We start from the raw sequence: 26,470 nt of genomic DNA on the forward strand, positions 1-26,470 counted from the left end.
ACTAGCAGGGAAACTTCATGCAGTATTGCATCATAACAAACAAAAACCACAGTTTGGCTGGAAGACTTGCATCAAGATTTTCTCCCACATGGAGTAAGCAAAGATCTTCAAAGGACCTTACAACACTCATCTTCCAGGAGCATAAGGGGGTGGAAGATGAGTTAGCAACACTGGCAAACATGTTGTGTGGAAGTTTAGATATAACCCGAAGATGCATAAAAGATGGAAAGCAATCTTTTTTCATGAAGAATAGCTCATGCCAGATAGCTTAGACAACTTGTGCAAAATGACAGGATTAGCACACAGAGGGAATGAGGCAGAGCTGATTTTACAGAAACATTATTTATGGGTTAGTGGGTGGACAAAAGTTTTCTCAACAGATGTTTACAGATCTAATCACACACAGAAAGTTCAAATGGTTTCCTTTAGCCTCCACTTAGTGCTACTTTATAGATAGTGTTTTACTTTAATTTAATTTATCTAGACTTTAATGAGACTTTTGGTACTTTACTGCCTGGAAAATTATTACTGACATTGGAAATATGGTGCTTGGTTACGAATATTGCAATGAAGATATGAAGTTGCCAGACATATTGTAAACAGAGCATAATTACGGTATTTACAGTTGAACATCAAAATGGGAAGAGATGCCAAGTGGCATTTCTCAGAAGTTAATATTGGGACTGATACCATCTAATATCTTCCCTAATAATTTGGAAATTGAAGTAAATTGTACATTGATTGAATACAAAGTAGACACAAGAGGAAGATGAACTACAACACAGCAGGTGGGTAGGTTGAAAAAAACCCAGAAAGATCTGGAGATCTAAGAGGGAGAGAGAGAAGTGTGCATTTAAGACGGGAGCTATTTAATGTAGACAAATGTAGAATAATAAGCTCAGAGAAAATTAACACCCATCTCAAGTAACCAAATGGGAAAATGCCAATTTTCATTTAAAAACAGAAATATACAAGAGATTTCACAGTTTATTCACACTGAAAATTCACATTGGGGTATATGCATCAGGTTTGACAACTTGTTTGCTACATTCCAGCCTGATGTGATTTTAAAAGAATAACAGATTCCCTTAAAAACCTACCTTTTAAAATATTTTTTTTTACTTATTTTAAATATATACTGATTGCTCATAAAAGACCCAATTTCCAGTCCTGTTAGCAGAAATAACACAGTAGTAATGTAATGCAAGAGACACAGATGCAGCACATCCAAGGTCCAAGGTAGAGGTCAGGAAGCCAAAGCCCATCTGTCTCCAACACTGTCAAGGAGTTCTGAGTGTTCACTCCATACAGTAGAGCAAAATCCATGAAATACTATGTTGCTACTGATTTGTTGACTTTAGTCTAAAAGCTCAACTATACCTTGAGGAAAGCTATTACTGTATAAAAGAAAGCAAGATTCTGAGGGATATTTAAAAAAAAAAAGCCTAAACAAATACTAAAACAAGCTTGCTGCGTTAAGTGACTACTGTAGGCACTAATGAACCTTAAATATTACCTGTAGGATGGAAAATGTCAAAAGAATGTACCCTTGCAATAAAATTAAACTATAATTACATAAACGAAGTATAGAAAACATATTTTATGACACAAAAACCCCCTACATGGACTACATTAGAGAATTGCTCCTGGTTGAGAGTTTAAAGAGCACACTACGTTTTTCCCACCATTATTCGGTTAACAATACCAATAGTACATTATTTTGTCACAGGAATGATTCATTTTAAGAAAATACAAAAACTTTATCGAACTGAGTATTACTTTTCTTCCTAACACAGCAATCCAAATATAGCTGATGCATACAAAATGGCTGATGTGATAGCAATCAACAATATTTTTTGTTATGTATGCTTAAAAACCTGCTTACCAAGGGGAGCCATATATTCTGAATCCCCTCACCGTCACTTCAGAGTCTTGAAGATAGATGCAGTTTGTTAGAAGAGATTGTACATTTTCATAGCTCTCTGGCTTCAGCTTAGAAACAGAGGGGAAATAGTAAAAGTCCTGCTTGATTAAGTCAGCCATGAATTCCTGGTCAAAGGTCAATTCATGATTTCCTGCTATCACAATCTTGTATTCATAGGGCAGGCTACCTAAAACAGTGAAAAACAAACAAATTACTTGTTTTGTGGAAAATCTGATAAAAGAAAACAGATACTCACAAAATACTATCGATTCCTATAACATGCTCACATATTTCAAACAATCTAGCATATCCCTACTATGTGTTACTGTAATTGCTGGTGATTTCAGGTAAATGACATCACTGTCCTTTTCAGGGCATACTATGATTTAGCATGCCTAGCATTAATGTGTTGAAACTACTTTCAACTCATCAACCTTAAAAACCAGTCTGCAGACTTCCGCTCTACTATTTACTTCTAGTTAATTGCCACTTGTGCTGCACGTATCACTTACTGTGACAGTGATGATAACTCTTTGACAGAAATTAGGGTTCAAAGACAATTGGCCATAACGCTTCATAAAATAACGTCAGCTCTCTTCTCCTAGAGCTGTGGTCTGAATCAGCTTGTACTGAGGAGGCCTTACAGACTCAGAACTTGGGTCAGCAAGAGGGGTCTGCCACCCTTGTTGCCCTGACATTAAGATGAAACCTTCCACCAAGACAGGGATTAGGTTTAGCTGTCAAAACTCCCCATCCCACAGAGAAGTCTTGCAGTTTGCCTCTAGCCCATGGTTTTTTTTCAGCTCCATTTTCTCAGTGACTTCCTTAGATCCATGGACTATAATTTCAAGTGATTCATGTTCAAGAGTATTTTACAACCCGTATTTAGTGAAAAATCTTACAACAACCTTCTGCTGAAGGCAAGATTATATATATGCCCACAAATGTGAGTTCTTCCTTAGAGCAGCACTGAAACAGAAAACTTTCCACCTAACTCCACGTTTGATTATCAACTGGATTCTGCCCTTGGGAGCAGGCATTGCCTGTCTCAAAAAGCTCATCAGAAACCTTCTAAGTATATCTGAGAGGAACCAAAGACAGAAACTGTGTGAAGCTGCATTCATTAGTGCTTCTGCACTATTAATTTGCATCAGGATGAAGACATTCAGAGCAGGAGACTGGGAGCAGAAATAAATATTTTGTTGAAAATGAGACCCACCTTGCACAGCAGCAAACTTGTCATTTTTTAAATAAAAATTTTAAATAAAAATTTTTTATAACATAGAGACCTATAGCAATGACCCCAAGCTTAAGCTAGAGGTAGGATGCCTAGAAAAAGTAAACCACCAGTCAATATGTAATGGCAAAAGTTGGCATGAGTAGGATTTAAGAACAAAATGCATCAGCGTGATTCAGAATTATGGAGAGACAAGACAGAGAACAGTGCTAGCCCAGAGGAGATGCCACATGGCTGACTCATTATTTGCCAAAGGAAAACATTGTGTAACTCTGAAGTTTAAGTTTCAGATACTTGTGACACCTGTATTAGAAAAATTGATTGTATAGGTTCCAGTCTTTCATGTGGAATATTTAGAATATTTATTAACAGAAACTCTTTTCAGAAATTTATAATTACACATTGAATGTTGGAGATCCAATTATTTACCTGAAAGACTACTTGAGATGTAACTGTTGTAATTTTTGCTTCTCAAAGGCTTAATATTTTGCAGATGTGCACTCCGCCTCTGCGAGTTTGGGGTGTGTGCACATACACAAGTTAAAAATTTTACTGACATGCTACAATGTATATGGGCATTTATAGGCCTTAAAGCGTTCTTGGGATTTAGGAAAATACAGCAATATTGTGTGCCGCACTGTTGTTAACAATTCAATTTCTCTTCTGGTTTGCAAATCTTTTCCAGCTCATCTGATCCATCCATCTAGCAGCCAAGAACCTGTACGAGCTGGTTATAGTTGTTGCTTCCACTAATGTATTTATGTCATGTTGCTGTCTGTGGGTGTTACTTAGGCAAATTAGCAAATTACTCTAAATGTACAGTTACATTTATTATAGTGGCGGCCAGAAGCACTGCTGTAGTTACAGGTCTGTCAGCTTTTCAATTAACAACTGTGTTTTTGATGAGTTTGCAGCTCAGTTTGTCTTCCTTTCATTCCATACCAGGCAGAAACTTGCTAAACCTATTTCCTTGGTTTTTGTCTCCTCAAGCCCACTTTACCCTTTAAATCTTAATTTTGTTGTATACCTTTAAATCTTAATTTATTTTTGTCTAACATGGATTTTTTTTTTTGCTGCTTGCACAAAAATTTAACAATATTTTGTTTAAACTTTCTTCCTTAGAAGACTTGTGAATATGCTTTGCTTTTTACCCCAAGTGCGAAGTCAACCTCTGGAATAAATCTGTGAAACCTTGTTCTTGGCTGGGCACCCCTGTCATGAACTGTATCTGCAGAACACCAGCTGAGCAGCTGCAGATGCAGACCCTCAGCTTTCAGACCACAATATTGATTACACATTTCCTACCTTCCCTGCTTCTAGCATGATCCATACTTACCAGTGCTCACTCTTGTCCACATGCAGAAATCAACACTGAATACTAAACATCTTTGCACTAAGTATGGTACTCCGACCACTGCCCTCAGAGGGACCAATACCACCTTACTGCAGCATCACCACAGTTGAACATTGTGTGTCAGCACAATCCTGAGAAATGGTGACTGTTTCAAGTGCCTTTATAGCATGAAGATCCACCAAACATTATAAATATCTGATCAATATTTACCTGAAAACTGCTTTAAAGCATAAATTCTTTCCTATTTCTGACCTACAACTTCTTACTTTTCCTTTTTATATGTTATTATTTAAACTCTACTGTATTTTCTTATTCCATTTTGTCCTTCCAACACAAATACATGGGTTTCTATTCCTAGGCACAGACTACTACACAATTTGTAGCCTTGGCTCAGCCCCTGGCTAGGACCAAGACCTCCCCAAGAGCACATAGCCTCATAAAGTCACAGAATCATAGAGTTGTTTAGGTTGGAAGGGACCTTCAAAGGTCATCTTGTCCCCCTCCTAGCAGTGAGCATGGACATCTTAAACTAGATCAGGTTGCTCAGAGCGGTGTCCAGCCTGGCCTGGGATGTTTCTAGGGATGGGGCATCTACCCTGGGCAACCTGGGCCAGTGTTTCACCATGCTCCTTGTAAAAATCTTTGTTGTATGGCTGTGTTTCTACATGTGTTCATAGCTTTAGAAAACTGCTTTTCCATATATTATATTTTGTGCCACCAGCTCTTGATCAGAGATAATTTAAAACACTTCCGGATTGACCAGTTTATTCCCACACCTGCTAGTGGATGCTAATGACAAGCTGAGTAGAAGACACTGGGCACATTTCCTGTCCCTTGTTAAACAAACTGAGCTGAGAATGTTGAACTCTCCCTCCTGCAGGTTTTCATGGCTTCTTATAACAATGTTTTGCTTAGAAAGACTCTGATTGAAGACAGCAGTGGCTACAATGTATGCATTGCAGTGGGTTCCTTTTGTCTTCTGTTTACAAACTTCATGAAAACAAACCTTAGTAAAGGCACTGGCTAACATTTTCATTTGCTAAGCTGTTTTCCTTGGTTTATTTTCCCTTCTTCTTCTTTTCCAAAATAGACAACTGCTAAACATTAAGTTCCCTGACTCTTCATCCATGTGGGCACCAATGGTACCACAACAGCAATTTTGAGCGCATCAAGGGTGACTGACAGCCCTGAGATAACAGTGAGGGGCATGTGACCCTGTTGGTACCTCCTCAGTCATCCCAGTGAGGGGGATCACTGCTCAGCTGGGAGTGGACGCATCCCACAGTCAACACGAGGCTGCGTGGCTGGTGCTGCAAGCATGGTTCCAGCTTCTATGACCACAGGACCATTTTTGAAGAACCAGAATTGCTGCACAGGGGCGGCAATCCCCTGGCAAACTGTAGCAAGAGTGGCTTTGCCAAAAAGTTCAATAATACAGTCAGAAGAATTTTAAATCAGGTGTGTTGGGGAAGGGTTGTTGTGCTGTGAAGGGCAGTGAAGGCGTGGAGGAGGCAGTGAGGAAGCATCTGGGGAGCAACAGGATGGCAGGGGCTCTTGCATTAATCTTGCAAAAGCAGCCTCACTGGGGCTCCTCTCAGGCACAGCATGGAGAACAACCAGGAGGAAGGAGAATTCCATACACAGCAGAGAGCTGTGACATCTCTGAGATTATGGAGACACGGTGGCATAGTTCACCTGACTAGACTGCTGCAATGGATGGACATAGACCTGTCACCTATCACAGGTCTATCATCTTTGAAAAGGATTGGAGAAGCTCCCAACGGCTGGAAAAAGGCAAATGTCCCACCCATCCTCAAGAAAGGCAAGAAGGGGAATCTGGGGAACTACAGGCCATCAAGCCTCACATTAGGTCTGGGAAAATTATGGAGCAAATCTCCCACTAAGTAATTCTCTAGGCACACAAAGGTCAGAAAAGTGATTTGGAGCAGCTGTCCTTGGTTTAACATGGGTAAATCATACCTATCACAACTGCTTTCTACAAGGAGATGACTGGCTCAGGGGATGTTGTTCACCTTGATTTTAGCTTTTGACACGATCTCCCATAGCATCCTCATACCCAAACTGGTGAGATAAGGATGGATAACAATGTGGGTTGAGTATCGCCTGGAATACTTTTCTCAAAGGACCAGAATCAGTGGTGCAAAGTCCATCTGGCGGGCAGTCACTAGATGTATCCCTCAGGTAGTGATGCTGGGGCTAATACTGCTCCTCATCTTTATTAACAGCCCAGATTATGTGATGGAGTGCACTTTCAGCAAGTCTGCAAACACCACCAAATTAGGGGTGGGGATTTGCTGCCCCACTCTGGAGGGCATGTCTGCTACTCAGAGGAACCTCCAGAGGCTGGAAAAAGGGGCTGACAGGAACCTCATAAACTTCATCTAAAACAAGTGCAAGCTCCTGCATCTAGAATGGAGTAACTTCATGCAACAAGCCTCAGCAGCATGTCTTTGTGGCAAAGACAGCCAACCACATCCTGGCCTGTATTAGTAACAGTGGAACCAGCTGAACAAGGGGAATGATCCTTCTCCTCTGTCTAGCACTTGTGAGACCACATCTGGAGAGTGGTGTCCAGTTCTGGGTTCCTCAGTAAAAGCAAAATATTGACAAACTGAAGCAAACCCAGCAGAGGACCATCAGGATGTAGCTTATGGGGAGAGGCTGAGATCTGAGTCTGTTCAGCCTATAGAAGATGAAGACCTTACTGCTGTCTGCAACTACGTGATCCAAGGTTCCAAAGAAGGCAGAGCCAGGGTCTTCTCAGAGGTGCACGAAGATACAAGCGGCAACAGACACAAGTGGGAACATGGTATAAGGAAAGAATTTTATTATGAGGATGGTGAAAAAGTGGAATAGGTGCCCAGAGCAGATGTGAAATCTCTACCCATGGAGATACACAAAATTAAACTGGACAAGGCGCTGAGCAGCCTGCTCTAACAAGAGCTGCTTTCAACAGGAGGTTGGACTCTATGTCCCCTCCATCCTGTGTGATTCTAGGTTTCTTTAATTCTACACTGGGAAACAAACAAGAATTTTAAAGAGACTGCAATGCTGAAGGAAATTAAAAACTCATTCTGTGTTGTGATTCTAATGGAACAAATCTATAGCAGACAAGCAATTTAACAGGACTAAAGATTATGTTCCATTAACTTTGGTATAAGTTTCTTGTGCCATCCATTTAGCAGATGAGTAGGACTAAATACCCAACTGATTGCCAATTAACATTTGATGCTAGCATATGGCTCTGCTGGTGGGCAGGTAGCAAACTTGGTATTAATACAGAAGCTCTATGTATACAAAGATATTAAAGAAAATGTATGGCTGTCATAGGAATTCTGCACACATATCCAGGACAAAATTCATTCCCCAGTAAAATTAAGGCAGCAACCATGTAAGAAATAGATCTGCCCTTCAGGAGTGCCAAGAAACACATGCAAGAACATATGCTATGGGAGTCAACGATGTATTTTCAAACCAAAAAAAAAGGAAAAGTTCTGAATTTGGGGGAAAGTTACTTCTTTTTTTTTTTTTTCTGATCTCTTAGTCTGACTAGCCAAAACAAGCCAAGTGGTTTTGCCCAAAGATCGGGGATCTCCCTGTTTTTGGCACCTGAGAAGTTTCTTCTAAAATATCCCTATAGCCTGGAGATGAACTACACCTAGAATTGGTAGGAAAAAGTTTACCTAAACAGTTTTCTCTATTAAAATACCACTTGGATGGAATGGGATATATTTGGAAATTCATGTAGTGATTCTGACATTACCAAGGAAACAAATGGAAGCAAAATGTCAGTTTAAAATATTTTGAGGTGAATAAAATAATCATTTCCAAGCAAAATTTCACTTTTTTTTTTCTAAAATAAAGGGTTTTTTCCCTCCCATAATGTCTAACTTTCAAGAGATTAAAATTATTTTCCTCCATAATCAACCTATAGCCACTTCACCCTATTTGGCTTTGGAATCAACAGAAATGTTTACACATCAAAATTCTGTCAGAAACCCACTGGCTCCAATTCTGTCCTGGGCTTCAGGGCTTTCTCTTTCAGGCCACATCCAACTTGCGCCTTCTGCCAATTTGGAATGGGGCTCCAAGACACCACCCACTCTTTCAGCCTCTATCTTAACATGGGATAAGAGATTTTTCCCTTCCTTCTCCTTCTCTGCTACATGGTTCTTCATCTTTTCCCTTTCCTTACCCGTTTCCCTTTCCTTACCCATTTCCCTTTCCTTTCCTTTCCTTTCCCATTTCCCTTTTCCTTTCCTTTCCCGTTTTCCTTTCCTTTCCCGTTTCCCTTTCCTTTCCTTTCCTTTCCCGTTTCCCTTCCCTTCCCGTTTCCCTTCCCTTCCCTTCCCTTCCCTTCCCTTCCCTTCCCTTCCCTTCCCTTCCCTTCCCTTCCCTTCCCTTCCCTTCCTTTTTTGTAATTGCAACCTGTAGGCAGAAAAATGCTGGAGACATATTATCTTGCACTTTAGCAGTTCCAGCAAAGAGTGTCTTTTTCTCACAGAAACAAAATCTGTATCAGTACGATGCTTTACACTTCTGTATGCTTGTCTCTCAATAAGCCTCTGAAAACACCCAATAAATTCAAAAGTCATTTACTGTATTCAGCAGAGGAGAAAAGGCCTCAAAGATAATTATGTTCCTTTGACTTTCCTGTAAGTGTCTAAGAACACTAACGCCAAGTCTGAAGGAGAGGCTTCAAAGGAACTGGACACCTTCAGTATCTCATGAGACACCTAAGAACCCACAGAAGTCTATGAGACAAACTCCAATAAGTTAGGCAGCAGTGGTTTTGCTCCCAGAACAATTCATCATGCACATTCTGCCTCAAATCTCCTAAATCAATGTCATCATTCTTTGAGATTATTTTACTATCAAAAAGCCTGGGATGTCATATTTAGCTTATATATAGCCAGATGGTATTATCCCCTTACAAACTTCTTAACTAGATAACATGGAGTTTTTGGCAGTTCTGGCGAGCCCTCCTCAGAAAGTTTCTTACCCTTTGTTTGCTTAGTTTAAGAATCTGACAGTAGTTCTGGTAATATAACTTGTGTAAGAGTATATATATTGTTTAGCTGGTAACATCTTTGTTTATTCCTTTCATTACTGTAGATTACTAATTAAGAAAATCAACTGAACATCTAATTGTTTGCATGTTTATGCACCAATTACAAAATTATTACAGCAATTCTTAACTTCTAAACTACAGTAGGTCCTTTTTATGGTGAACATAAATTTTACAAAATAACTTGAAATGCTTGGAAACCAATACTTGAACTACAAACTGCATAATGCAAAGCACTGCACAATGTGCCTTTGTTTGCTATTTCTCTGCATCTGAGTTTGTTCAAAGTAGAATTCTATGTGCTTAAAGATCCATCTCATTCTATCAGCTAGTTGTCTTCTCCGTAAATTAGATCAACACTGCAAATAATTCAAAAGTAAATGCATGATGTTTATACTCCAGGCTCCTCTTGTACTAAGAGGTCAGGCATCCTTATCAACCAGTGACCTCCTTTGGAGCTTACAATTGTTATCAACTTGCAACTTCACCAAGATAAATGCAAACTTGTACCAGCAGATGTGCTTTGCTTCTCTCCTGCTATTGTACTGAGCAGGATTTTTAGTATTCATTAAAAGCAGTGACAATCATATAAGTGCCCACTTAATGCTTTTTCCCTCTCATTTCAACCTTTCAGAACAGAGCAGTGAGTGATATAGTAAAAAGACTGCATAACTGTCTCAGATTGCTTTTTTAGCATCTCTTTGACAGTTCTGTGTTTAAACACTAGGGCTGATGTCTGGGAAATTCACATTAACATACTTTTTGTATGGTGCGTAATCTGGAATAACATTGTAAATGAACACTCCCTCCTAAGTCATCCGTAACCTGCTAGCTCTAGACATTCTCGCATTGTAAAAGCCAGCAATTATATCAAACACTAAAACAGCAAACACATACAACACTGCTCAAATTTGCAACACAGGATTTCTTAAAATAAATACATAAAGACAAATCAAACAAAAAAATATCTGATAATAGTCCAACGTAGACTCTTTGATATACTGTGTTTTATATGCACCCACACATATGTATAGTAATTGGCCCAAATTACTTCTAAAGAAAAAGTGGCTTCCTTTTACTCTGGTTTATTTAATTACCCTGCAATTATGCTGAACCAGTCCAATTCATGCTGCAAACTAGGCCCCTAGAGTAGCTGTAGTCAGACAAATTAGAAGATTACATAGCTCTGTACCTTCTGTCCACTAGTGGTCAGTAACAGATGCCTAGAAAATTATACGACTGCAGGGTTTGCCTAGATTGAACCTTCCTTTGACATGTCCCCTTAGATTATGCCAATTAACGGTTTGAGAATCCCCAACTACGTAAGTCACAGGGTCCATTGTAACTTTTTTTCTTTTTTACTTCCTGGAATATAGACTTGAATAATACACCTTTCTGAGGAGATAATTTTTCTACAACAGCTTTTTTGCCCTTCGGAATATTTTAGTTTTGGTTTACAACATGTATCTGGGGACAGTGAAAGCGAAGGAGATGGAGAACTGTGTTAAAAAGTAACAACTAAAAGAATCTTTAAGACTTCCTACCCGGATCTCTCTGCACACTGATACATATTCCTATTCAGATCTTCAGATCCAACAAATATCTCCCGCTTGCCACCTCTGGAAGGGAAGACTACAAAGAGCTGTGTGTCACGTCACCCTACGAGATGCACCACGCTAATAACAATACTTAATGTTTGTGTGTAGTGCTTTGCAGTAGGTGTTCAAAGCGCTGTACTGAGAATAATTAATACTCCAACACATTCATGTGGTAGGTGGGATCAAGCATCATTTTCACAGTTTTACAAAGGGGAACAATAAAGAGGCTGTCAAACCTGAAGAGGACAAATTAGAATATGGTTGCCTGTCTTCCTCAGGCTTTTTCAAATATCTCTGCCAGAGGCAATGACAGTTCACAAAATCAATATTCCAGATCTTTCAGTTCCCTGGTTGCTCCCCACACTTCTGGGTTGAGTGCCTTCCTAAAGCCACACCTGTCTGCTAGTCTGGAATAAGACTGTTTACTTGTACTCACTTGCTTATTTGGGGGGTCAGTGATCTCAGTATTTATGAAAATCGCAGGACGTTTTTAGGTGAGTCATCCCGAAGACTCAGAATCTTGAAGTCTGGCTACTTTCCACTCCCTCAGGGGCAAGAAGCAATCTCAGTATTAGTACAAAAAGCAAGAAATCCTCCCAAAGCATACCTGTGTTTGGAAGCGGGGGATGAAGGAAAAATCCTTTAGCACCTACCACTCCTATAGCTTCTCACCACTAGCATGGGAGGAATACCTGGAAAACAGTTGTTCTGGGTCATCTTCCCAATACAGGGACGTAGCTTAAATATTCCCTGAGACTCCCGGCAACCAGTTTAACCATCACAAGTCTCCAAGACATACTAACTCCCCAGAACTGGAGAAATATTTGAAGAGTGTGTTGCAGTGCACTTTTCTGTACGGCACTGTCTGAGCCTTAGAGGTACAGACAGATCTGAACCATCACACATTTAAGAAATGCAATAAAAGAACCCAACACTTTTTTTAGTATGCCCAGTCTTTTAAAAATGACATCTGTTCTAAATCCCTACACAGCTCAATGTTTTTTCACTGCATTTCCAAAGCCATTCTTTTGTAAATAGATAATTAGTGCTTAAATACTTCTTTCAAGGGGTTTCTACATTAACATAAAAATAGTGTAATTACCGATGGTCAAAATGGCATGACTACAATTTATAAATTCTAATGTCTTTTGCTGCTCTGAAGCTTATTTTCTTTCTTCTTCAACACAATTTTGATCTGTTTTAAATTTATTCTTGAACCTAAAAATATAAAATACCTGTTAAGAGATGAAGAAAAATAACTACCATCATTTTGCAAGACTGAACAGTAAAGTAAAAGCAAAGCTAAGCCTAGTCTTTCAAGCTTTTCTGAACGTATTTTATTTTTTTATCAAGAACTTAGAAGTAGGGATGACATTTATTGACCAAAATTAGCCGATTTTGTTCTACCATCTAATACTAGAAATAGGTAATTCTAGTACTGCTAGTTACTATAGCTGGGAAGGCATCTTCACTCTAAAACACTTTTTAGTCTGAAATGAAAATACTGGCCTTCGAACTGAATCTGCCCAGGTCAGTTCCTGAAGTGCATGTCAAATAATTTGTTTGTGTACAATATGCAAGTAACATTAACATTTTCAGGAAAATACTCTGAACAGCTAATTATTATTTTCAACTACAACGCAAAGCCACCTTCTGTTTTTTTATTTCAAATTTAGCTTGAACTTGCATTTTAAATAGGAAGACTGACTTTGACATTGGAAAATCTCAAGCAAACACACTGAGACAATGCATAGTATAAAATGTGCTAGTTTAAGTCATCTTTCCAATCCATGCACAGAAGAGAATTCTCAGAGAGAATATGGAAGCATGTGTTGCAGCTTATATCACAGATCGGCTATTTAGTTAAATTTCCAGGAAAGTAACCCACAAGCTTAAAGTGACAGTGAGTCCTGGAGCACATACAATTTGGAAACTATATTACAGACTTCAGCAAGGGGAATTACAAGTGCTACTGAGCCAAGTGGGCAATCTGCAGTGCCAACAATATGGGAGATAAGAAATAGAGACAGTTTGGGAGTCATTATTTGATGAGTGCACTAAAGCAGGACATGACTTTGTCCTACAACATATTTGATTTATATGCAGGTAGAGAATAAGTAACAAAGGCAAAAATAATGATAAATCTGAGGACAAGAGTAACTATAGTGCATAATGAGCTTGATATATATTTTATGATACAATCTACCTTATTTAGCCTTGATTACATAGAATCATTGAATGGTTTGGGTTGGAAGGCACCTTTAAAGATCACCTAGTCCAACTCCCCTGCCATGGGCAGGGACATTTTTCACTAGATCAGGTTACTCAAAGGCCTGTCCAACCTGACTTTGAACACTTTCAAGGATGGGACATCCACAACCATCCATCTGGGCAACCTGTTCATTGTAAAAAAAATATTTCTTTATGTCAAATCAAAACATACCCTCTTCCAGTTTAAAACCGCTGCCCCTCCAGTCAATACAGGCCCTGGTAAAATGTCTTTATTCATCTTTCTTATAAGCCCCTTTTATATAAATATATTGAAAGGCTGCAATAAGGTTTCCCTGGAGCCTTCTCTTCTCCAGGCTGAACAACCCAAACTCTCTCAGCCTGTCCTCACAGTAGAGCTGTTCCAGCCCTCTGGCTGTTTGTGTGTACCTCCTCTGGACCTGTTCTAACCGTATTTAGAAACAACTCCCATTAATTATTTTCAGCTGTTCAAAGTGATGTCATTAAAATCTCCTGGACACACTGGAAAATTAGCCCATGTTCAGAGCTGTCATACCATGCATCCTTACAATGTCGTTAGAAAGTTTCACTGGTCTCTTGGCCTTCTATTTGACCCTACCACGATACATTTGTTGCACTTCATTTTTTTGGATGGTCAAACTTGGAAGAAAAACACAGTCAGATAAGAAACTAGGTAAAAAAAAAAAAAAGGAAAAGATGAAATATAAAAATAGGAGAAAGATCATTTTGAGGAAAAAAAAAAAAAAAAGACAAGGAAATTACCAGGTTGGCACCATTGGCAAGTTTTGCAAACTGACTATTCATCCCTTTTTTCCCTTCTTTTTCTAAGCTACCTTGCATAAGAGTAGCAAAATAGAAATCTGACTTACAGAAGTACATCATGATACTGCATGACTGGGCAATAAAAGGACAGATGAAACTGAATATAAATTTATGCAGAATAATTCAAGTGCTGGAAAAAATATACCAACTATAGATACACACTGATGGGTTCTGAACTAGATATTACCATTCAGGAAAGAGTTCATAGAGTTATAATAGGCAATTTTATGAAAATGTCATCTCATTGTTCAGTCACAGTCAAAAATATAAACAGAATAACCCACAACACCAGAAAGGAAAAGAGAGCAAACTAGGAATTTCATTATGGCAGGGGATAAATCTGTGGTATACTCAGATCATGTGCAGTTCCTGTCTCACCATTTTGAAAAGGATGTAGAACAAAGAGGTACAAAGGCATGTAAGGACTTCTAAACAAGTCTTCAGCCTGAAAAATACCTTAAGGGCAGATATGGGAAGAACCTATAAATTCTTAAGCAGAATGAAGAATGAAATTGTTCCATTGTGTCTTTCTGTATTAGGAAATACCAAATGAAACTAGAAGATGACAGGTTCAAAATAAGCAAAGTTCTTCACACAATCCATATCACATTGTGGAACTCTGATGCAAGACTGTGTCAGCACTCAAAATTTGCATCGATCCAAAAGGCAATTAAAAAACTCAGAGAAGAAAAATCTATATATTAAATACAAAGTAATGCTATGGCTCAGGAAGTCCTTGGACTGCCTACCAGAGAAAGCCAAGAAAATATGCACAGCCAGTTATCACCAGCATTTAATCTCCTCCATAGAGTTATGCATCAACATAGTCCTAGTAAAGCTTCAAATCCCTCCCTGTGAAGGCACGGAGGAGGTTTTGAGAAAAAGAATAGTGAAGGAAAACTACTATTACTGAAAAGAACAAAGTGAAATGTAAGGAAGTGGAGAACTTTAGGGGTCAGAGGATAAAAAGTATAAAACCAGGTGACTAAGGGGCAGACAGAGCACAGCACGTTGGCTGCTAGCCACAAACACTGGGCTACAGAGACATATTATCTGAGCTGGTACAGGCCTTCCTGTGTACCCACATACAGTTAGCCTAAAAAAGAGAGAACATATTTTAGGGTATGACTCAACAAGCCAACATGCCTCTATTAGCACAACACTTGAGCATGTGCTCAATGTAACCAGAAGGTCCATGGAAGTTAACGATGTTAATGTAAAATATACTTTGCATCAGAAAGGCACTGAAATTTTATGTAGAACAGAAAGATAAAATCCAAACTTGCTGAAAGGCATCTTGAAAAGATGTAATAGGCCGATAGCCCAGAGTGGTACGGACCCAAGAGGGTATGATGGAACAGAAAGCCAAAGGTAGGAATCAATGCTACATAGAAAGATATGGTGCAAAAGCAGGAGGAGGAGATATCCCTAGTACCTAAGAGAAAGCTGAGATCAAGGGAAAGCGTAACAAACATTCTAGTGTGCATTCCAGGGCTTTAACAGAGTTATAGTCTAGCAATGGCAGAAGACATAGATCTGACACAGAACAAAATAAGTGGGAAGGAAGGCGAGCCCTGTGCTATGGGATGAAGGAATGGACAGGGAAATTGGGTGACGGCAAGTAAAAAATATGGTGGAGGTAAAAGTCTGTGCCAGGGTCTGTCAATCACTTTCTCGAGAAACTAGTAATATGTTAAGACAAGGAAGAAGGAGAAGGTTGAGAAGTTGCTGTGGGAGAAGGAGAAGGCTGTGGGAGTTGCAAAATCACGGCAGCTGCTGGAAGCAGCTACCTGGAAAATCCAAACTGTTGCAGACTAGTGCCTTTCACAACACAAGAACAATCAACAAAAACTTGAAATTTCTTCTTCTCAAGGAGAACGCCTTTAACCATTCTGCCATTTACTACAGGTTTTGCTAACATTCCAAGTATTTGAGAGTTGATAAATTGTTTATTTAAAACAAACAAGCAAAAACTTTCAAAAAAAGCTAAAGTTTCCATTTTGAAATCTCATTGTCTATAATAAAAATTTTCAATTTTGAACTGGAACAAAACTTTAAATGCTATCTGAATGAAACCCATGCAGTGACCCCAAAATATTTTTCTACTGGATATTGCAGAATGAATTAAAAAATTAAATTTGCTATTTTTTCAAATGGCCAAGACACTGAAAAAATCTTTTAACTTGCTAGATTTGCCTATCTCAAAGATGCTCTTTCAAAAATATAACTCAAACCACCACGATCACCTTTTCCCAAAATGCACACTACCATGAAATTGGAAGCATGCCTGAAAAGTCAGAAAATTAAGCCTTCTTTCGGAATAAAAATGATGAAGAGACCATCACAGAAATGCCTTGGGAAATCTCCCCACCATACTGAGAGGATTTCAGCTTAAGGACTTCTTCAGAACACTGTGCAGCTGTGACCAGCAGGGAGGCAGATGGAGAACTAGGGAGAGAAAAACTGTGCAGCAAGTAATGTGCGTAGCCCCCATCCTTGCTCGCTAGCAATATCCCAAAGCACTTTTCTTCCCACACTAGCAGATAAATAAAATGCGTATTATTTAGAAGGGACAGCCATATGGTTTGTATAATCTTTATATGCTATTTTCAGTACAGTATTATAATACATGGTAGAGACCTACGAAATAGGATTAAAATTCACTGTTTTACAACCGACCTGTGCACATTTGGATACAGAGACAGAGGTGAGGGCTCTAGGTGTTATGTTACTTCCACATGCTGTCCCTACCCTAATACTCCTAAAACAACGCAACTGTTCCATGCGGGGCATATTATTGGGTTCCCAAGCTCCAATAAATATTTATCAGCCTTGCTGATAATTATTTGCTAGTAAATATTTAAATTGTGAAGTCCTGACTTTTTTTAATATTCCATTTCAGCCTACATGAATCTGTCCACTTTATGCCTTCCTAGTGTGGAATGCTGTCATATGTAGCAATAAGAAAAAAACCAAGAAAAATGCAAAACTATCAACTACAGGAAAGAAAATCAACCTTAAAACTGAAATCCATTACCCTTAAACTGTGTCCTTGCTCCCTCCAACTCCTTCATTTCCTGTCGTCCTTTTTTCGATAATGAAGTATCAGAATCAAGAATCCATTTTTATTCTAAATTAAGGTATCCACATTGCTGCAGGAACAATACCGATCAGGGCTTTTGTCTGGATACAGTCTATGCCTTCCAATTTTCACTGTCATTTTTTTTGGCATATACAAAACATTGCTGAAGCACATGTAAATCACCACTCTCTTGCCCAATGGAACAGAATTTCAGTTACCAATGCCAACAGTTGCCTACAGAAGGCATCTACATCTGGTCTGCTACATCCAAGACAGCAACCACAGGCACACGTTTCGCTTTGTTTGGGAATTCATCATTGTGGTGCAGCTGAGCCTCAGATAAAAAACACTATGAGCCTCCGGGGTTAAACAGACAAATGTTTTCAGTCACAACAACTTTTTTTTGAGGGGAAGCAGAGCCATAACAATATATGTAAGAGGTTTTATGTAAATCATTAAAGGCCTACTGACTTAAATTGTTGCTAACACCGAGAAGTTGCTTAATGTACACTTGAGAGTGTGAAGGCAGAACAGATGAATAGTCTCACAAATCTTATTTGCTCAGTTGGAAAAATGCAAAAATATTTGTTAAAAAAATCTGATTCCTGCTCATTGCCATTCAAATTTAAAAGTCAAATTAATATTCATCATTTTTGAGTGCATGATGGTTTTTACTGGGAGGCAGAAGGGTAGATACAATCAGTAAACAAATTTACTTTCAAATCCACAGAGAATTCAATACCTACCTAGCCACTCGTTGAATTTTTTTACTTCACTAGGAAGTCCCAGCTCAGTAAAATCACCAGCATGTATTAACACATCTCCATATGGCATTTGGATGGGATCAGTTCTTGAGTGAGTATCAGAAATACAGACAAATCGTGTATATCCTGGAGGTTTTGGAGCATCATGGGGCACCGGATCAACCCTGTAGGAAATGCATCATAACAAGGTTATGTACTTCTTAGTATCTGCTTTGCAATTCTAATACTATTTTTTGCCTTTGCAAAAGATTACATAGACTCCTAGATCTCTCTGATGGAAAGGATTTATTAAAACAAACCTAACACTAATGGGAGGTGTAAAAAATCTTGATGTTCACATCACAACATTTTCAGTATTTGTAGGGTAGATGGATTAATTTAAAGAGATTAAGAAAAGGCTGCAACTCTGAAACAAATACTTACAAATAAATCAAAGCCATTGCCAGTTTCAAAGGAACAGTAGTATCCCCCTCCATTGTTTAAATATGATTACATGGTACACAGAGAAAAGATTTATTTAGATACATAAATACATTTAAATGCATTTTTTCTAATCGTAACTTTTTTTCTGCAAGTTATATAATTCCAGCAAATTTAATTAACACATTTTGGAGATATGTTTCAGTGCATTAATGCCAAGTAAGATAAGAACTCTCCTGACAACAGCTGTAAATGTATGTTCAAGCCTGACTATTGTTAGGACAAATGTGGCAACTTTCTGGGCTTAATTATACTAAATGAAATCAGATGCTATGAGGGGTACGGCTGCATTGTTCAGAGCCCAATCTTGATATTCAAAGCTGAGGAAACTAAAAGATCTGACCCAGTTTGATGAGACTTACTTATGATTTAGAAGAGAAAAGCAGAGAACACCTCTCTGCTATATGAGGAATATTTACTTTCAACTCAGTCTTTTTACCCTCAATCCATATTTTATTGGAATATATAGAAGCACATGTATCTATATGCAGCCATAACATATCTGCTATTCCAGTTAGGGAATTCTGGTGGAATAAAATGAAAAAGCCAGATGCACAAGATTTACATTTATGTCACTAGAAACTAGAGATATATAGAGAATTGTTATGAATTATTTTACTTTTACAATATTTATTTTGAAAGGACAAGTAAAATTAGTTTTGTTCACTGTTGCAGTATGTAATACATATTCCTACACCTTGCTGGTTGTGCTTCAATTTAGGAGCTTACTTTTATTTAAATAAACTCATAAAAAAGTTTGAGATTTTTGCTGTTAATAATATTACTCCTGTTTACTGGGTAAATTTTCAGAAGTCATTTTATTGCTTGAAAGACACATGATAAACATATTTAATCCCACAATCTTTTCTCTAAGTGGAAGAAGAATTCTATAGGCAGGTAAACTGAGCTGGTTTTGACAACTTCACAAGATTAGTGAGTGAGGAATAAATATAAGACACTCGATCTTGTTAAATACAGAAAAAGTTCTTAGCATTTTCTACAATATAACTACAAAATTAGAGTATAACAAATTATTTTGTACCCGTCTTTCCTGTACCCTTTTAGGAAGAAGAAATGTTGGGTTTTTTTACAGCAGCACTGAAGACACAGCCTTTTGTACAAGTACCTTGTAGTTGTCTTTCCGAAGTTCCAGTTTTTGAGCAGGAAGTAACCAAGTATGAGGTAAGGAGTAAAGCCAGCTGTGATCAAATCACACCTAACGAACACCCAGCACTATGTACATGCTAGCGGGATATGTAAGCAAGCACGTACTGGAAACTGTAAAACTTGGCTGACAAAGAGTGGAACGTTTGGACCTCGAGAGAGACCAGCTGCAAACACTGTGTGCCGGGCCGAGGGAATGTGCGTGTTGCGAAAGGACCACAGGCATGTGTAGAAGGACAGATGGGAAAAAGAGATGCAGAGGGAGTTAGGCATAGGAGGTCACAACCCCAAAACAGTGCAGCTGCATGACTGCCATCGCTTGTTAAAAATGCCTGTGTTTTGGAGGGAAGATAGCTGCCGTAGCACGAGTTCCATGGGTGGTGAGTGTGGAGGTAGCAGGGGTGCAAAGGCGTATGGATGGTGAATGGTGGGGTTTACACTAGTGAGTCTGGCTTGTCATAAGGCGTTAACTGTGTGAAGGGTAATGCATTGAGTTCATGGAGTTCCTCCACAAAATGAACTGAGATTGCTGGATAAAAATGATGAGGAGCTGACCCCGGCTATCACTGCAGCCATTCAAGCTAAAAAGATTAAACATCAGTTCAGTAAACAAATTTCTGATTACTGCTTTCTCTGCCCAGCACTTCTCAAAGTGATTTACAGGACGTATTATTAAGCCAGGTTTAAATTATGCATACTACCCTGGCACAACTTAAGGATATGGACCGATCTAAACTACCACTTTTGGGCTTTTCATGGTAGGGTAGCCTTTAAGGCTGCTTCTTCTGAAATCTTTTGAAGCTCAGCACACCAGTAAATTGCATGTTGGGGAGCAGCATGCATTTCACATGTTGCTCCTCTGAAGCTGAATGGAAAAAACAACAGACTTACCATGGCAACCCATGCAGCACATAATACATACGCTTTTTCTTATAGTTTGGGTGAGGATGAGGAAGATGTGGACAGTACTTTCCTGGTTGCTGAGGTATGTATAACTTTTAAATCCTGTGCAATGGGCCAGAGAATTTTCATGGCAAAAAAAAGCGTCAATACAAAAAAAAAAAAGGCAACAAATAAATGAGATGCAGATTTTCACACTGAAGTAATATGCACACACTGAGCCCGGATATAGGTAAAAACATATGTCAAGTTTCACAAGCGCATCTAAGTTGTATGACTGGAAATAATTTCTGAAGGCTCCATCCCCATACTCTTGCGTAACGCATTCCCACAGCAGCTGTCACACCAACACCCAATGCACTGCTTGCAGCACAAGCAGAGGAATAAAGATCTGCTGATTATTTTTGTGCTAATGCTTTTCCTTTTCTTTAAAGCAGAATGAAAACTTGCAGAGAAATTGAAAAGCAAAGTTAAAAAATCTCACAGCAAAATCGCTGCCAGAGGTTCGTTTATACACTAGATCTCAGTAGTTTCACAAAGGAGCAAGGCAGGAACTTCCCAGAAATGACTGGTGGACTTGAAAACACTATCAGAATTTACCACCCTTCTTGTCAGTGGCAAGCCAGTCATCTCACAAGCAAAAGCACAAGCATAGGAATGCCAGAGTGAGATGGGGCTAGGAAAGGGGTTATGGGTGCTAAAAAGTAAAACAAGAAATATAAAACTGCATGGAGGACCAAGGAAGAGCTGCAAGACTGAGTTCAAAAGAAGCACAAAAATAACCCTGTGCTTAAAGTAGTTAACTGCGAGTTCAGATGTTAACAGGTCTATGTGAAATCTGTTTATGATTGTCTGCAGCATCACTAACCTACCCATTTTGAACTATACATAAAGACAAGACAAAGCCTTCACCTCCCTGAACTTAACAAAAAGCATGGACTAAAACAGGGCTAAGATTTCACCCATAACAATCACATGAGTAAAAGGTGCTTTTGTTACACTTTTTCCGTCTATTTTTCCCTTCTTTGTTATTAGTCTATTCATTGGTGGGAGGCAAAAGCATTCCTGCTGCTATTCAGGAACACTTCCTAAAATTTCTGTACCAAGAGAAAGAGGAGGTCAGATTGTGGCAAATGTATCAATTGATTTAGCCTGTTTTTCTATTTGCACAAGCTTCTTCAACAGTATTAATCATTCATGAGAGACCTCCAAGCTCTTCTGAGGAGCCTTTTTCTAAGGATAGTTTATTTCTAACTTCTTGCTTAGGTGATGAACTTCTATCATGCAGCTGACTGTCCAAGCCCACCAGTAATATGATTTGTTACTGGTTAGTAGTTTAGACAGCATATTGTTGAGTAACCAAGCAAATACTAATAACTTATTTTTCACCCAGTAAAAATATTCAGCTTTAAGTCCAGTGAAAAAATTCATGAGTGCCCAGGAACTGCCTGAATATTCACAAAGAATGGCTAAGCCTCAAAAAATAAAGCAACCTGAATTTGGCATTTTCATTTGTAAAAGTATTTCTGAACCCACATTTTTTGTTTGTACTTTTGCTACCATTTGCCAGTTCTATAAATAAAATATGTTTCCCAGTGCTAATACTCAACTCATTTTACTGTTTGCATTTCAATAGTACCTAAAAAGCCCCAACAAAGACCACAAGCTAATACACTGCCCCCACAAACTGAGTGTTTTTTCGACACCCTGTTATATATGTTAGTCTTTGGAATTTTCTAATATAATACTTTGTTTATGCCAATGCATGCACATAAGCATTCACTAAATAGATAAAGATCATTCAACCAGTCATAATTGCTGGGGTTTTTTAACTGCAGAAATCATGGCCTACGTTTGTAAATTATCAAATCATATTAAATATCAAAAATGTGCATGAGGTGATTATTTATTCAGTCTTCCTAAAGGAAAAACATTTCCTTTAAAAAAATGAAAACCAGCCTCCTGATCTAAAGATAAGGCTGCTTCTCTCTTTAATAAACACAATAAAATGGTGCAGACATTTTTATTCCCTATAAAAGTATTTTACAGTAGAATTTTATACTTAATTTATTTGTAATAGCTTTACTGTTTTGTTCTTCCTTCTGGCTTTAAACTTTATGGCAGGTTTCATTTTGTAATTATAATTCTCCACTTTACATTACAAGTAAATCATTTAGAGCAGTTAATTTTACTGATGTTGTCATTATATAAGAAGTCAGAAACAAACACATTATTTTAATTACTCTTTAAGCACTTGGCATCTTCGGCACATCAACAGGAAAGTAAGTTGTCGGATGGGTGCCCACACTATCTTATTTATTGATGTGATTTCTCCCTTATATGTAGCTGTAATATAACTAACCAAACAGTATGTGTTGTACAGATACAGGCTTGGTATTTTCAACAGCCATTTACATCAATAAGCAAGTGCACAATGCAAACAAACGTTATTAAGTTTGCAGAAAGTATAATCTTTGAAGCATCTCTTATTTTATTACCACTGCTTGTTATTTCTTTTTGTAATACATATTATGTATAGAAGTTACATTGGTGGAGTGATCTTTTCCCCATCCTTTAGCAAAGTACTTGTACTTTCCAAACAGACTGATTTTGTATCCTTATTGTAATTGTTATTAGGAAGGCGGCAAAACAGTGTTCTTTAAACTCTTTTTGACTGATCCATCAAATACCACATCGACAGGGCAATAACAATTCAGAAGGCTGTGCTGGAGCAATAACAAAACTATAATACTTACATTTGCACATGTGGGGGCTGAAAACGTCCCTGGTTAATGTTGTAGAACGTGAAAGCCTGTGTGGGGTTGGAGCTGTACTCATCCACTTCAATTATAAGTCTACTGTGCTGATGCCTTCTAGCTGCCATAATGTGCGACTGGGAGAAAGCCATGCTTGCACTGCAGGGTTTGTTTTGTTCAGGCGATCATATCTGCTATCTTCCTACATCGACGGAAGAAGACCATGACATCTCCTTACCTACTCAGCACGCTCCTCTTCAAAAAACCTACAAGCAGATTGAAGAGATGGAGCATAACTGTTTGGCAGTTAATCTGTTTGGAATGTGCATTATTTAATATGAGATGAAGATGAAGGGGGGACGTGGAGGGACGAAGACGCACAGCTCAAAGATCTCATCACAAATCCTTCCACCTCAGCATTTTGATGAACATACTTTAGTTGGGGATGGGAAGCAGGGAGTGGAAGTAAACTCGTTAAAGAAACACAGGGGCAACTTGCTCAAATATCTCAGACATCTAACACAAATCTAAAAGACAAGGCAGCCATTCTTCAGAATGGTGTGTCAAATAATAATGCTTCTTCAACAGAATCATTTAATTTCTTTTTTTTTCTTTATTGCATTGCTGAATGTTTATTCCCCATCATCTTTCAAAAAAGGCCCACCAAGCCCAAAATTGAATACATTGCTGTACAAGACTAAAATGCAAGTTAATTAAACAAGAATCAGTTCAACCAATTCTTCAGAAAGTCGGTGCCATTTATTACTGGGAAGCATTGCAAGCGGTTGTTCTTTACATCCTAAGAAACAAAACAAATGGCCTTCTGTGCACTCTCTCCTGGTTTTACAGTATCACTGAAGGAACTCCTGAAACAGAAGAGCTCTCCCCTTCAAACGTTCTCTTCTCAGACAGCCCTAGCCCAACATTCTGGATTCACTAGAAAAGAAAGTGATTCAAAGGCTAACACACAGTTAAATGTTATTAAATATTTAAAAAGTAAAATCCATACAGGTTTTATGTTTGGGAATAAATTTTTCCCTGAAGTTTATGCAAGTCTAGAGCAGCAGCACTGAAAATGGGTAGAGGAACAGCAAAGTTAAACCAACTGGAATGCAAAGAGCATCCCCTAGAAACAGCAGAAAGTAATTTACATGTGAATTTTGGTTTTATTTCCCAGTTTTAATAAAAAATGGATTATAAGCTATAAAGGTAGGTATTTTTACAGTATAATTTTGCATCCTTTTTAAAAGTTGCCTGTCTTAAATATTTGCTTTCATACAAGCGAGGACTCTTTTCTTCTAGGGAATATAAATAATCTGCTTCAGAAGATGTATTTCATGAAAAGCCATGCTAGAATGCAGCAATTCACTTAATATGTGCAGTCTCTAGAAAGCAGGACTACAAGTATATTATGTGACCTTGCTGATATGCCTTACTTCCATTCTGAAGGGACCAAGAGTGAGAGATGCAGCAGGTCTTCCTAGTCACTCAGAGTTTTAAAGCGATTTACAGGTTCTTAGGTCAATTCAGTTCTAGTGGCAGTCAAGCACCTAAGCATCTTTAAAAATCTGGGCTTCAGTCCTTTGCTTATCTGCTACAGATGTTAAGTGCTCCAAGAAGTGGCTGTGTATTTTTTGTTTTGGGAAATCTTGTCCTTAGGAAACTGAAATGAGAGATTCAGCTCAGTTGCTGAATGGCTGCAAAATTATGACAACTTGCTGTCACTAACAACCCACAGGAAAACAGTTTGAGAATAAAAGAGCAGATTCCTTCATGCTGTCCCCCAGAACTGAGTGGTTAAGGAAATGGCAGAATAACAACAAAGAAAATTTTGGATTTTAAACACTCTCAGATGCCGTGTTCAGGCTACAGAACAAGCAGCAGCACAAAGGAATGTGCCAGAGCAGGCGGATGGACGGGAGGCACGATCCTTGTAAGAATAATCAAGTACAAATTGCTGCATTTAGGAAATAAGAAATTACGATGGCAGATGTGAAGAACCCTCCCCGAGGAGCTTCCTGTATTAAATGATGCATTTGTAAAGACGTTTGAATAGGCAAGGTCAGAGATTTTATAGGGGGCAAACTCTTCTAAGTGAACCTACTTCTGTTTGAAAGAAACTATTAGAACTGGTGACCTCTAGAAATATTCTCTAGTAAGATTAATAATTTATGATTCCACAGCTCTACATAAGGATTTTAAGCTACCTGAAAAACACAGCCTTTGTTTTATAATTCAGGGATTATGCCCACTTTACGCACAACTGAACTTGAAAAGGAGTTAGGGCACTGCCTTAGGGACCCAGAATCTCCCTTTGGCCTTAGTAAGTTCCTAGGAGCTCACAGCAGCCGAGAAAACGCCTTCTGTCAGCCCCTTCTTTGGGTCCTGTCTTTTATGACTTCTCTCAAGCTATACATCAGATCTGCTGCAGAAACAGCAGATGTATGCAGGTACCCCAATATCCACCCTTAAACTCTGCTTCCTCCTTCTGGCTAAGTGGAAAAGAGTACTCACCCAGGCAAACTAACTCAAAAGAACAAATTTGTTTGCAAACAGAAACAAACCACAGCCAGCACACCACTGGTATACCCTTTAATGCTGAAGAGTTCTTTTAAACAGGGAATCAATCCTTGCACATGGGAGAGTGTGTGAATCACACCATTAGGCCAGCTTGAGAGGATGCTAGCCACAAACACTCAGCAAGAAGTTCACCATATAAACATTTAGAAAATGGGATGATAACATATTTCACTAGAGGTAAGGAAAAATAAAAAAGATGCCACAGCACTGCTAAGCCTTCTGCCAAATGACAGTCACCCAATATCAATCCTGGACATATAAAAGGCATCCAAGACTGAAGAAGAAAGAGCCAGATCCTGCAATAAAAGAACCAAACCCTAGCAATCATATGAATAGCCTATGTTTAACAAAAATCAGATCTGTAACACACATAATCAGTAAGCATAATTCAATAGCAAACTTAATTCAAGCTCATTTCAGAAACATACACAGATGTCTTTGAACCTTACCTTTCAGTTTAGGGTTTTTTC

General features: G+C 38.5%; 1 protein-coding gene across 1 annotated transcript in view; it reads right to left on the bottom strand.

Annotated features, from left to right (window-relative positions):
- The window catches only part of MPPED1 (metallophosphoesterase domain containing 1), a gene marked incomplete at both ends in the record, with an annotated part of 48,271 nt that extends 24,699 nt beyond the window's left edge, over positions 1-23,572 (bottom strand). The window contains 3 exons of the mRNA XM_080355776.1: positions 1,886-2,107; positions 18,099-18,284; positions 23,421-23,572. Coding sequence (XP_080211902.1) covers positions 1,886-2,107; positions 18,099-18,284; positions 23,421-23,572 — 560 coding nt within the window. The remainder of the gene's footprint in view (positions 1-1,885; positions 2,108-18,098; positions 18,285-23,420) is intronic.
- Between the last annotated feature and the right edge of the window lie 2,898 nt (positions 23,573-26,470).

This window comes from Nesoenas mayeri (genome assembly GCF_963082525.1).
Source record: "Nesoenas mayeri genome assembly, chromosome: 1".
NCBI lineage: Eukaryota > Metazoa > Chordata > Aves > Columbiformes > Columbidae > Nesoenas > Nesoenas mayeri.